The 14,237-nt window shown below is 40.1% G+C and overlaps 1 protein-coding gene across 1 annotated transcript; it reads right to left on the minus strand.

The window, feature by feature from the left end:
* Positions 1-1,326: 1,326 nt before the first annotated feature.
* RBP2 (retinol binding protein 2) lies at positions 1,327-13,838 on the minus strand. The gene is made up of 4 exons (XM_006124989.4): positions 13,712-13,838; positions 7,299-7,477; positions 4,569-4,670; positions 1,327-1,518 (listed from the first exon to the last, which is right to left on the minus strand). Exons 1-4 carry the CDS (start codon positions 13,782-13,784, stop codon positions 1,465-1,467), a joined length of 408 nt encoding a protein of 135 aa, XP_006125051.1. The 5' UTR covers positions 13,785-13,838; the 3' UTR covers positions 1,327-1,464.
* Between the last annotated feature and the right edge of the window lie 399 nt (positions 13,839-14,237).

A 14,237-nucleotide genomic window follows, 5' to 3' on the forward strand; every position in this document is an offset into this window, starting at 1 on the left:
TACCCTAAAGGTGGGATTCTTTAAAGCCCTCCGCATTGACCAAACTCTGCTTTTATTCAAGTCAATAGTAAAATGCCCCATAGCAAAGTGACGTGAAGGCTGAGCACTGATGAAAATGCCCCCCAAGTGGTGTTATTTCCAAGGACAGGGAATGCTGCTGAGGCACAAATCTGTGCACTAACTCCAAGGCAATGTATTTACCACAATGTTTGCAGCCCACCTCATCAGTTTCCTAGCCAGGAGGTTGCTTGAAGCCAGGACCATCCCTAGGGAGTGAGGGTGCGGAGCCCAGGGTAACCCCCATCATGACACAGGCACCTGGCCCACCCCTTCCTGCCCCTGCTCACCCTTGTGCACCAATGGGAAACAGAGTGTCCGGATTCAGGCCCCTGGGCTCTGCTATCATGAACTCACATGTCTCTCGGGGGAGCAGATTGGGCAGGGGCCAGGTTATGGTATGGTATAGTATCGTTATGGATCTTGCGGAAAAAGGGGGTTTTTCACAAAAATAAAACGTCCACACTGCTTTTTTTGCACAAAAACCTAGCGCAAAAACGGAGCGGCAGAAAATATGCAAATGAGATTGCAACTCATGCAAATGAGTCCCTCATTGGCATATTTTTTGCTAAGAAAACTTGTAGTGTAGACGTAGTCAAAAAGACACAAGGTGCAAGACTGAGAGCACAGGATACTGCTCTCACATAGGCTAGGTGCAACATGCATAGCTATTATGCAGGCATCCACATACAGCACTGTCAGTTTGCTTCAGTCTTAACTATAGAGACCAGCTCTTGGGCTGAGAGATTAGTCTCTGTTCTTTCTACTGGGATGATCAAACAGCCAATTATAATGGTTGGTTTAGGGTTGTTGGCACCTGCCTATTAGGATTGGTCTAAGAAAACACCAACACATTCCAAAAAAGACCATCAGCTGGTAAGAATTTTCTTTAGCTATGAACATGGGCAGAATTCAAGTTAGTGAACTAGATGTGAAAGGCTTTGTATCCTATTGCAAATCTGTTGAACCATCCTGTTGCCTGAAACTATGGACTTAGTGATCCAGAACTAAATTAAATAAAAGCAGTACAATGAATGTCAGATTTGCACTCACTCATCCAAACATGTTATGTTATTACAATGCCACAGAGAGATGTTCTGTTGTTGAGATAATTGTGACTGTTTATTTCCTGCATTGCTTTTAAAGGACTTCCTGTCCTCCTTCTGGAAAAATTATAAGGATTTTAGAAATGAAAAAAATAATGACAAGATTGAGAATTATTTATTTAATGCCAAGTTGAAAGGCAAGAGACCTTAAAATGTGCAGAAGTATTTCCATATTAGTGTTAAAGGACGTGTTTGTCTGAGATAATAGTGCACAGCAATGTTCTCAGATGACACTGTAAAGTAGTCATTACATAGCTTTAAAAATAGCACAGTGAGAAACCAGTTGGACTTTCTGGTCAGCTTACTTTTTCTTCTTAAATATTTGATGGCACAGCTGGTCTTCACATGTCAGCTCCTACAACATTAAAACAATTAGTAAGTACATGTTGTTGTGAACTATGTTTCCCAGCTACAGCACCACCCTTTGAAAAAAAAAATCAGCTGGCATGCACTGCAGGTTGCCGTACAGTAAACTTCCAATAATCCGGCACCTTTAGGACCCAGGGAGTGCCAGATTATCAGATATGCCAGACTATCAGAAGGGGGGGCTATGAGGGGTCTGGAGTGGGGTGGGAGGGGATGCCACCACAGACCCCTCATAGCCCCCCTTACGATAGTCAGGCTCTGCCCCAGGAGTCCCTGATTGAGCCGCTGCTGGTCAGTTTCAGCAGCAGCTGAATCGGGGATGCCTGCAATAGATCAGCTGGGGTGCTGCCGGGTTGGTCCCGCAGCGCTGAGGGGTGGCACTATGGCACCAACCCAGCAGCACTCCAGCTGCTCTTGGGGACACCTGGGACAGAGCAGCTGGGGTACTGCCCAGTTGGTCCCGTTAGTGCTGACCCTCGGGGCTGCGGGACCAACCCGGCAGCACCCCAGCTGCTCTTGGGGACGCCTGGGGCAGAGCAGCTGGAGTGCTGCTGGGCTGGTCCCGCAGCGCCATCCCTTGGCGCTGCGGGACCAACCTGGCAGCACTCCAGCTGCTCTGCCCCAGGCGTCCCCAAGAGTAGCTGGGGTGCTTCCGGGTTGGTCCCGCAGCCCCGAGGGGCAGCGCTACCAGACCAACCCGGCAGCACCCCAGCTGCTCTGCTCCCGGCTTCCCCGATTCAGCTGCTGGTCAGTTTCAGCAGCAGCTGAATGGGGGAAGCCTGTCCGGCTGCCCCAGCACTTCCGGGTTCCTGATGGTGCCGGACCATCAGGAGTCCCGGAGCATTGGATGCCGGACTAATGGAGTTTTACTGTAATTAGATTTTGACACTTGAATTGGGTTTTTAAAAGTATAAAAATAAAAAATGCATTGAAATTGCTCTGTAATGGTGTGGCTTTGCATATTGTATTATTAAAACAACATACTATAATTTATTAGAAGCACTGAAGCAAGAAGAGGGTGGAGGGAAGTTTCAGAAAGGACGGGCACAATTGCAATAGTGTTTCAACAGAAGCATGCACCAGCTTACTAGGTCCTCCTATTTCCAGAGATTTCAGTTTGAATCCTGGTGCCAATAATTAGAACTTTCATTAGTGCAATTACTGGCAAATTTTGAATTTATATTGTAATAGGGTAATAAAAGTCTGTCTGTCTGCTGAGTGACTTTGGTTTCTGCTTAGATGGAAGAAAACAGTAGGGATTTTTAATTCATCTGATTGATCTTCTGACGGCACAAGCTTGAGGTAGAGCTTGATGGCCATCATGACCATCCTCACTGTGTGTGTTATCTAACGTAACTGAATTAACTATACAAAGAAAAGACTTCAAGGCAGATTCTCAGCTGGTGCAATTTTTCTTTGTTTCACTTAAGTCAATGGAGTGGTGCCAATTTCCAGCAGCTAAGGGTCTGGCTCTTCATGTGATAGAGGAGCCCTGCTATGAAGTAACTATTAATACATATTGTCCACCAATAGATAACTCAGAGCTCTGTATCATAGCCAACAATCCAGTTCCAAGGTGGAGAAATTCATATTCTGATAGTCAGGAATTATTTTGCCTATCACTACAGAGCCCATTCTCATAAAGTTAATATTAAAATACTCCTTACAAGTGTGTGATTTTGCCTCTTTCTAAGTCCCTAGCATCCAGCATTACCATGAACAATTTCCTGATTGTTCTTCCTGGAACTCCAGTGTTCCTGTTTGCTCTCATTTATTTTTCCAAACTTTATTGAGTGCCTTATTTCCTTTACTGGCCCATATGGCATCTCTCAGGCTCACTGAATTTCTTTTTGTGTCCCAGTTTACTCACTCAGTTGTCTTTTTTTCTTTTTGAGGGTTTGGGGAGCAGTAGCACAAGATAATTATAATATAGATTGTTTGCTAAGTGTCCCTGAGTATTCTGGGATTGTTTTTCTGATCTGCATCACTGCATAGTTCTTACTAGAGCTCATTTTTAGGAATGATGAAAGAAGTTTTTCTTGTAGGTAGGGATGTCAACGTGTAGTCGAGGACATAATTAATTGATAAGCCTGGGCTCATTGTTTAATCCTATCAAGTACAAGCACTCCCCCTCCTTGCTGCTTCAGTATCAGAGGCAGCAAGGGGGGGCAGGTGGGAGCCGGTGCCCACAGAGGCACCAGTTCTCACCGAGCCACTTGTCCTCCCCAGCCCCCACTGCCTCTGATAGAGAGATAGCAGTTGGAGGGTGAGGGGGCTCCCTGGGAGTGATGGTAGTAGTGCACTAGCTGCCCACCCCACCCCCAAGGACTACTGAATAATTGTGTAACCACTAAGATTTTATGCAGTTACATGATTATTAAATTAATTGATATCTAACATCCCTACTTTTAGAGCTTTTTAGTAAATACTGTGGTTTATTTTTTAGTATTTACTCAGATGAAGGAATTAGATGTGCTATGTAACTGTAAGAATTTAGGGCTGCAGCGAACCAAAAATCACTGTAGGTTTGTGTCTTTACACAATGCACAATCAACCTGTGGAACTCTTTGCAAGAGGATGTTGAAAAGAACAGGAATTTAACAAGATTCAAAAAAGAACTAGATAAATTAATGGAGGTTAGGTGCATCAATGGCTATTAGCCAGGATGGGTAGGAATGGTGTCCCTAGCTTTTGTTTGTCAGAGAATGGAAATGGATGACAGGAGAGAGATCATGTGATGATTCCCTGTTCTGTTCACGCCCTCTGGGGCATCTGGCATTGGCCATAGTTGGAAGACAGGGTACTGGGCTAGATGGACCTTTGGTCTGACCCAATATGGCCATTTTTATGTTGTTATATCTTTGTTAGGCAGCAGGGGGAGACAAATTTAACAGCAGGGAGTTTGGTAGAGAAGGGATTTTAGAGTTTATATATCAGAATCATGTGAATGAAATGAATAAGAAAAATCCTTGAAACTACAGTAACTATACTATTCTGTAGTCTCTGGGTCATGCAATATCCATGAAAGTCAGCTCTTACCAGATGCAGTCTATCTCCTTCAATCCAGTGCGTCCAACCTCTGTGTTTTTTCTCACCCTTCTGAACACATACTAATTTATCACCATCCCAACTCACAAGCGTCTGCAAGGATCAAAGGATTAAATCCAATAAGTAAACCAGGGATTTTGGAAAACATTGAAACACACCAAAACTAACTGCAATGTGTGATCAGAAACACCCACCTGCTTGCATGAAGACACTAGTAGCCCAAATACCCCTTTGTCTAAAGTGGTATGTTGTCACTGGCTATATTGTTGGGCTCAACGAATAGTGATCAATAGTTCAATGACTAATTGGAATCCTGTATCAAGGAGACTGCCCTAGGGGTCAGTCCTGGAGCCTGCTTTGTTCAACGTCTTCATTAATAACCCAGATGATGAGTTGGTTTGCACCTTCAGCAAGTTCGTAGGTGACACGAAACTAGGGAGAGAGGTAGATATGCTGGAGTGCAGCAATAGGGTCCAGAGTGATCTAAGTGAAGGATTGGGCCAAAAGAAATCTCATGAGGTTCAGCAAGGACAAGTGCAGTGACCTGCACTTAGAATGGAAGAATCCCAAACACTGTTACAGGCTGGGGACGGAATGGCTAAGTAGCAGTTCTGCAGAAAAGTACCTGGGGATTACAGTGGATGAGAAGCTGGATATGAGTCAATAGTGTATCCTTGTAGCCAAGAAGGCTAATGGCATATTAGGGTGCATTAGGAAGAGCACTGCCAGGAGATCAAGGGAAGTGATTATTCTCCTTTATTTGGCACTAGTGAGGCCATATCTGCAGTATGCATCCAGTTTTGGGCCTCCCATTACAGAAAGAATGTGGACAAATTAGAGACAGTCCAATGGGGGGCAACAAAAATTATTAGGAGGCTGGAGTGCATGACTTAGGAGCAAAGGCTGAGGGTTTTGGGTTTATTTAGTCTACAGAAGAGAAGAGTGAGGGGGGATTTGATAGCAGCCCCCAACTTCCTGAAGGGAGGTTCCAAAGAGGATGGAGAAAGGCTGTTCTCAGTAGTGACAGATGGCAGAACAAGGAGCAACGGTCTCAAGTTACAGTGGGGGAGGTCTAGGTTGGATATTAGGAAAAACTATTTTACTGGAAGGGTGGAGAAGCACTGCAATGAATTACCTAGGGAGATGGTGGAATCTCCATCCTTAGAAGTTTTTAAGGCCAGGCTTGACAAAGCCCTTGCTGGGATGATTTATTTGGAATTGGTCTGCTTTGAACAGGGAGCTGGACTAGATGACCTCCTAAGATTTCTTCTAACCTCAAATTTCTATGACTTGTTTCTTCAGATACTATGGTACAGACTGTGTATGCAAAGGAGGGGTAATGAGCTAAATGAGTTTCTGATGCTATTTATAGAATAGCACTGCATATGAAAACTGTATTTTTTCTTTTCGTGCTATATGAGAGCATTCATAAAAAATATTATAAAGTGCAATAACTGGAGTGCTATGGCTCCTAGTGAATAGTGCAGCATTACCACCTACTTTGCCTTTATATTAAATCAGTCAGAAAAAAAGTATTAAATGACACTTATAGTTGTTTTATATCATCATTGAGGTGCTGTAACCAAGAGCTTTGAAGCTAGAACATTCATACTCATAAAGAGGGGAAGAAGCTTTGACAATATAAATAATTCATTAAAGGGCAAGAATAGAGGAGTGTCTTGGCTGCTGGTACCACTTCCTAGCATGCTGACAAAGATTATCTGATTGATGGGGGTAAACAAGGAAACACTCTACTGTCTTGTCTTATATTCAGAGTGTTAGCTCTTTGGGGCAAGATCAGTCTTGTTTTGTACAGCGCCTAGCACAATGGAATCCCAGTGTATGCCTGGAGCTCCTAGGTGCTGTGATACAAATAAATAAGTTCTAGGTAGAATGGGCACCAGAGTCAGAGGTGAGCCTCTCACAATGCAAAAGGAATACAAACAAGCCACAACTGGAGAAGTGTTGTGGCTGTGGGAGCACATAGTTGGAGATGGGGGAGAAACTGAATCCAGAGGGAAGGTTCTGAAAACTTAAGAGGGAAATTTAAATTAGAACTGGAGACTCACATGAAACAGGGATGTAAGATCCCATTTAATTGATTAACCATTAAAATGTAGTGTTTAACTGGTTAACTGATTAAAGGAGGGACAAGTAGGGGTGGGGGCCAGGCTGATATTGGTTTAGATAAAAGGTGTGTGCAGTGAATGAATACAACAAATGGTTCAGGCCCTGATCCCTTAACAGGACTTTTCACAGAACTCCCCACTGAGTTCCAAGCCAGTTCCACATGTGGAGAGCTTGAAGGAACAGAGTAAAAAAGAACTGACAATTTTAAAGTAATGTGAAGGGGGAGGGAAGCCTTAGTAGTTTCAAAGTGCAGATTTAAAGTATAATTTCAGCAGCTAAGATTACTTTTAAATATAGAACATTACAAAGAGGTTTATCATAGAAAGACAGGACAGATTCATTCCTTGCCAGAAAAAAATGTAATTAGTTGTTGCTCTCACAAAACTGGGAAATCTTCCCGATTTACCTATAAAATAAATATTTGCTTTGTGAAACAAAATTGTCTTGAAATAGAAATTACTTACACTTTATAGAAAAACATTGTCTAATGTCTGTAAATTATTCTCCACCATTTTTAGGCAGGAAATGTACAGGACTGCTTGCCCTATTTTTAACTGCTGGATACATGGAAATCAAATACTAGATGTTTACCTGCACAACTCGGTTGTCAAGCCCTTTGGTCCGTTCTTCAAACTCTACTCCCACAGTGTAATTCAGTTCATAGTTTCTGAAAGTACTGAGTGTTTTTGTCTTAAAATTGTCTCCATCTTGAATAATTTCCTTTGTTTGTTTCAAGTGTCCTGCAATCTTACGAGTGGCAAAATCAATTCCTATCAACAAATAAAATATAATATATACCAACTTCTGGTACAAAGATACAAATACGATACTTTCATATATATACACCAAAACTATGAAAACTGTGAAAAGCATTTGCACATTTAATCCTCTCATTTACAAGTAAAATAATGTTGAGTAGCTCTCTTTACCCTGGTCTACACTAGGGAGTTATTTTGAAATAAACCCCCTTATTCTGAAATAATAAGCAGAGCGTCCACACTACTAAGCCCGTTATTTTGAAATAACAGGCTGGTTATTTCAAAATCTGTACTCCCGCTTTCCTAAGGGAATAACATTTATTTCAAAATAGCATCAGTGTGAATGTGCCCACTGCTTCTGTTTCAAAATAACTACTCCCCAGAATAATTCAAAGTAATTACTCCCCAGTGCTTCCTAGGGCTCTAAGTCGAGGTAGCATATCCACAGTAATAGAGTTTGCCTAAGACTAATTTTGAGGCTTCTCTGTAGTGTGGACATGCTATTTCGATTTTGTTATTTCGGGAGTTATTAAATCAATTTTAGTTATTTCAGAATAGTTTCCTAATGTAACCATGCCATTCTAGAATTTTTCATTAGAAACTCTCTGATATTTCTCATTAGAATTTTTATTTAAATGACAAAAAATTTGAGGAAAGTATGTGTTTTTCAACATATTTTTGATAAACATTTTTGTAAGGTATTTTTCCACCTTCATATACAGTACCTCTTTCATTTTTCCATGTCAAAATGAGGAGTGAAGGGGAGGCATGAACTAGAAGAAAAATGGAAACTCCCCAAGATTTTCAGTTTTCATGGTTGCTTTTATAACAGGTCTATTCGTATTTATAGAAGGATGTCACAATGTGTACCGCAGATGTGTATGTCAAAGTAAATATCTGATCCAGTGAATTTTGGCATGTAGTTTTTACTTCACCATAACCACAGATTTCTTTTTGGAGGGGAATGTGTATAGTCTGTGGAATGGGATTGCATTTATAGTAACAATGGAACTATACTGTGTGTGATTTAACACCCATCTGTCAAAGCCATTTTCCCCATCTTTGTAAAGTAGTCGAAACCAGAATCATATTAATTAGCAAACACTTTACAAAAATGATGCTTATATATAATACTTTATATATAATACAAAGATGGAAAGTTAAAAACAAAAAGGCAAATAGTCAAAGAGAATGCCTTCTTAATATTCATTCAGCATTTTGTGCTTGATCCCCTTTAACTTTCTGTATTCTGTTCATGATGAAAACTAACCTAATACAAACAACTACTTGTAACTGAATGCATTGAAAGTTATGTCAAATATATTATCATCATGACACAGGCTACTCTAGACAGTACACCTAATGCCAAATGCATTGCCGGGACAATAAATATTTGACCATTTGGCAGTGAGTCTTTTACTGTGCTATATGCAAATAGAATAATCTAACATATTTCTCCCAGAAACTGAAAAATAGTGTGGCTTGTTAACCATCCTTGAGTTTTTTCACAAACAGATTAATCATTTTCGTCACTTTGTACAAATGGAACCCATTTTCTTTTGGTGGATTCATTATGCTACTGCTAAGGCAATAATCGAATTGGGTGAAAGGACTGGCTGGAAAACAAAACAAAAAATGTTACTTCAACATAGGGAATAATGTTCAAATTCAAGAACTTTTACTCGGGGGAGCTTAAGTATATTTTATCTTTTGCTGTGGATTTAAGGTATCTCTGGGTCTGATTTATAGTTCTCTCAGAGGAAAGAAGTCTAATTTTCCAAAGGAATGCTATTTCTGACTAATATATTAGTTTTATGCTACTGAAGAAAATGAGGGGAGGTTTTATTAAAGCTACTCTTCATAATAGCATTTTGAACAATACAAGCAATAAAAATGAAATATGGTTCTATTAGATTAAATTGAAATACTTTGCAACATGCTTATGAAAAAAATTAGGATTCTGACTTAAAGGGCAAAATTATTTTTTAATTAAGGTATAGGAATGCATATGTAGCAATTATAAGGATGAATGAACCTCAAAAATTCAGCTTCATTGTGCTTTGGGCCTGCACTCCTTAATTCTTAGAATATTAACCAAATGTAAACTCAAGAGAAACCGAGCTGAAGAATCTCTTTTTACCATTCCCATGTCATTTTTTTTCATTAATAACACAGTGAGTGAGGGCCAAATTCTCAGTACCACACAGAGAAATAGGCATCTGGATACTACAGTGTTGCAAATTCGGTGAGGTGCTTTTCACTAGCACTGAAGGACAGTAACTAAAACATGGCCTAAATCTAGCTAGTCTGATTCAAAGCCAATTGGTGTAAAAATATGGCCTTCACTCCCTAACCTCACACCACATTTCTTACGGGGAGGCTAGCTTTAAACTCCATCAGTAGATTCAGTAGGCACCTTTCCAGTGGAGACAGTGCAGGAGATGCAATGAAATCTGTCTCCCAGGCAAAAAGTCCCTGTTCTCACCTGGTTTGGGTCTGCCCATTCACACTACCACACCAACCCCTGCTGAGCCACCCAGCAGATCAGGAATTCTGTGTGGCTTAAACTCCTGCCAATCCTTTTTCAAGCAGACTTCTCACTGCTGGGTCCTATAGCCCTATTTCCTCCCAAAGGGCCCAACTGACAGAATCACCACACCAATGTTAGCAGATGACACCCAACAGAAAGTCTAGGAGAGGAAAAGGAAGGAGGGTGTTGTGTGACATTACAACTAGATAAAAAGTAAGACTACCCGTTCTGTTGGAAGGGAGTCTCACGCTTATTTATGTGAAGTATCCTGAAATTGCTATTCTGTGTCTCTTGGGTGAGCCCATTATTTCGAAATATAATGGGCTCTCTATTCCAATGTCCCTGTAACCCTCATCCCACAAGGAGTAAGGGACATTTTGGAATAGCAATTTATTTTGAAATGAGTGCTGTGTAGAAAGCACCAAATTTCAAAATAAGCTATTTTGAAATTGACTTGAAAGTAGCTACAGAATTTGCATAACTCACATTGCATAGCTTATTTTGAGCTATGGGTGCAGTGTAGATGAACCCTTAGAGCCCTGCAAATCTGTGGATATTTGCTTTATATTTGTGGGTATCCACATCCGCAGATGTCAATGCAGATAGCTGCAACTCATTTCTGCAGATAAAAATTTATATCCGCACAGGGCTCTACTCTTGCTCCTCAAATATAAACTAGCCTATAAGGAAGAAGGATGCTTAAACAATGAAGATAATTTAGTCACCAAGAATGGCAACAATATTAGAATTTTCTCTTTACTGCCTTTCCCAACAGCACATTTATGTTGTTTAGAGATCACTTGTGAGTTAAGAGGAAAGAATTTCCCCATCCCTCATGCAGCCTTGCCAGTACTAAGCACTCAAAGGTCATGAGTCAGTCCACATGCACCAAATAATAATATTGGTTTAAAGTCATGCTATGAAAATAATAATCAATGTTGGGCACTTTTTATTTGCTTCCTGGTTTCTGAGCCACTAGGGTGCACTCATTTCACATTTTCAGGCTGTCCTCTGCAACCATGAGGCCTAGGCTCATACCGCTGAGAAGAAGAAGAGAGCAACCAAACAAACAAAAGAACGTTGAGATTCTCAGATTCAGAAGCTGATGCTTTAAGAAAAATATTAAATATCATGTGAGACTTGTAATGAAAGATGAGAGCTGGCAATGCTGCCCTTGTCTCTTTGAACAGTCTGAAAAATAAACAGTAGGGTTCTATTATGTGAATTTAACTCTATTAGAAAGCTATCCAAATCACCAAATTTAGCTTCAGCTTACAACTTCTTATAATCATTCAGAAAATTGATCATGAATTTAAAAATTCAGAATTTTAGGGAAATTATTACATTTACCTAGATTGCTTCAGTAGTTGCAGAAAATATTTTCTTTCTAACAAATCTATTTTTACATAGCTATGCAATATTGTTTTTATTTTGCCACATGTTTAGAAGGCATCAGCATTTATTTCAGAAGCTGAACTAACTAGTTTTTTGGCTCTGTAATACTTTGGCTCAGTATCAACCATCAGATAACTAATGCATAAGAAAGGAATAAGTCTGCAAGTACAAGCTGCCTTACTGTGACAGTGCTGTCTGATGGCACCAGACCTATACTGATAGCAATTGCAGTGGCAAGTTAGTGAGAGAGGAAATCTGGAGAAGTAATTGACAAAAATCAGCCCCCCCACTCAGAAGTCAATGAGATCACCTGTTTGAATAAGGGATACTTGGATATTATCAGAACTGGGCCCAAAGATTGGGTAATTTGTTACTACTAAAAATCCAAACTAAAATAGTTTTTTGTTTCTGCCACTTTTAAAATTGATATTCCAACTTATAAAATGAAAAAAAAAAATCCTCTTAGTTTTAATTACCCCATTCTGCCATTATTTTTCACAAGTGACAGATCTAATTTGTAAGACAAGCTCTGTGAGTTCTCTGTGCTGAGGAATGTCAAAGAGGCAGAGCAGCCTGTGCCCCCTCCTCTTGCAGGCTGCAGTAGCAATCTGCCTGCTGCTGTGTTTCTAGCAGGGCTGAATGGGAGCAATGATGTGCTCTTTGTTTGTTCCCCAAACTGAGCTGCTATCTCAGCTGTCAGATACTTCCCAGAACTCTGAAAGGAGAGGGGAGGAGTGCATGCCTGGAGGGCATCAGAGATCACAAAACACTAAGCAGAAATCACAGATCAAAGCACAGTCATCAGGACAGGCATTGTGGGATACTGGCACAAGCCAGTTCTCTCCACAAAACAAACAGCAGAGTCCACACTGGCTCTTTGTGGACAATGAAGGAAGGGGACAAGACAAAAGTCTCTTGCAGAGGTGGAAGTTTTTTCTCACCAAAACTGGGTGCCCCAGCCCCACAAAAGTCACATTGTACTGTGAATGCTCTCGCTGTTTTGTCAATAAAAGGCCATTTATGGCAACAACACATGCCAGTGTAGACTAGGCCTTCATCTACCTAACAATCCTGTGGAATTACCGGAAGAGGTTCTCCAATTCTTTTTATTATATTTCTGATCCTTTTGCAAAGCTAGCTTTCACTCTTTGAGGGAAAAAGGGTCTTCTTTTGGAATGCAGTACTATTATTGCAGCAAAGAAAACTAGAAAATCACACGTTCAATGGAACCCAGAATACACAGAAATAGTGCTCTAAAAAGGTTTGTCTCTTCTGGAACTTGGTACCCGAGCAGCTAACTAAGGTCTGCTCCTGCTGAAACAAATAGAAGCTTTGTCTTAACTTCAATGAGGGCAGCAGTCCACTTAGAGTGAGACTCCTTAGGTATCCATAAAGTCCTATTGGGTTAAGATAATTTTATCTACATGTAAACAAACACATCAGAAAAGATATTTGTATTGAACCGATCTAATATAAAATGGTCTCGAACCAGCAGAAGACAATTATCCCTTGTAAAACCTCTACTTTGTCATTTTAATCACTGAAGACACTAATGTGAGGAAAAGAGAATGAAATTGGCATTACCAAAACTTGCTCTCTACTCACATTTACGGGTCTTTTTATTGTGCTGCTTGCACTAAATTAACTCTCTTTCAATCTTCTTTTCAATATCTAAGTAACTGTCCTATGTGGTAATAACTTTAATTTTCTTGCGATGAAAGAATATGTTCCCATAAAGATTGCTACAAACTTCTGCCCACTACAGATTCGTTACTATACAAAATGCAGGACAATGTAGCACTTTAAAGACTAACAAGATGGTTTATTAGATGATGAGCTTTCGTGGGCCAGACCCACTTCCTCAGATCAAATAGTGGAAGAAAGTAGTCACAACCATATATACCAAAGGATACAATTTAAAAAAAATGAACAAATATGTTCAAACATCTAATAAACCATCTTGTTAGTCTTTAAAGTGCTACATTGTCCTGCATTTTGCTTCAACTACCCCAGACTAACACGGCTACATTTCTGTTACTATACAACTTTTTCCTATAACTTCTAATTCAGTTACAATTTTATTAAATGCTAAGGACTAATTGTGTTTGCTTCACTGCCATGGAGTGTCCTGTTACTTGCTCAGGAAATCATTCAAGTTTGTCTAGACATATTATAGCAAGTCTATGATTTTTTTAAATATAACTGCCAGAAACTCTTATCCCTGAAAGGAGTAAGACTATTCAGCTATTAACTTATTTTAAAAAATAGGCACAATTGACAAATAAAAGTTCTTGTCTCAATATTGCATTTTTTTCATTTACCTAAGGCAACCATGTAACCTTCGAAGTTTTCATTGGATTCCATTTCCCATGTTCCATTGTAATCGGCAGGCATACTGGCTAAGAGCTCAAACCCAAGGACAGATCAAATGCTGAGCCTAGAAGCAAGATCTGCAAAGAGAATGTGTTATAACTCTATCCTTTTTATATCTTCCTTAGAGAAAGTTTATGGTTTTCCAGATAATAAAGTCTGAAAGTCAGAGATATACCCTGACAGGATTTTGCTTCATTAACAAAGTTCAGGAGGACGGCAGACAGGCCAGGTATAGGTTTCTGAAGCAGGAACTAACAGAGAAAGATATTTTACAGTGACTTTTGTAAAGAACAGCAATCTCCTAGAGAGACACCTTTGAAACATGTGCACCACAATGTCAAACAGTGCAACCCAATATGAGTTTTTTTTTCAGTTCACTTCTCCTACATAAAATGAGTCCCTCTAAAGGTCTTGGCCTTGCTTAGGTCATGTGAAGTTGGTGGAAATTTTGGATGTAGAATGAATACAAATTGG

This window comes from Pelodiscus sinensis, chromosome 10 (genome assembly GCF_049634645.1).
Source record: "Pelodiscus sinensis isolate JC-2024 chromosome 10, ASM4963464v1, whole genome shotgun sequence".
Classification (NCBI taxonomy): Eukaryota; Metazoa; Chordata; order Testudines; family Trionychidae; genus Pelodiscus; species Pelodiscus sinensis.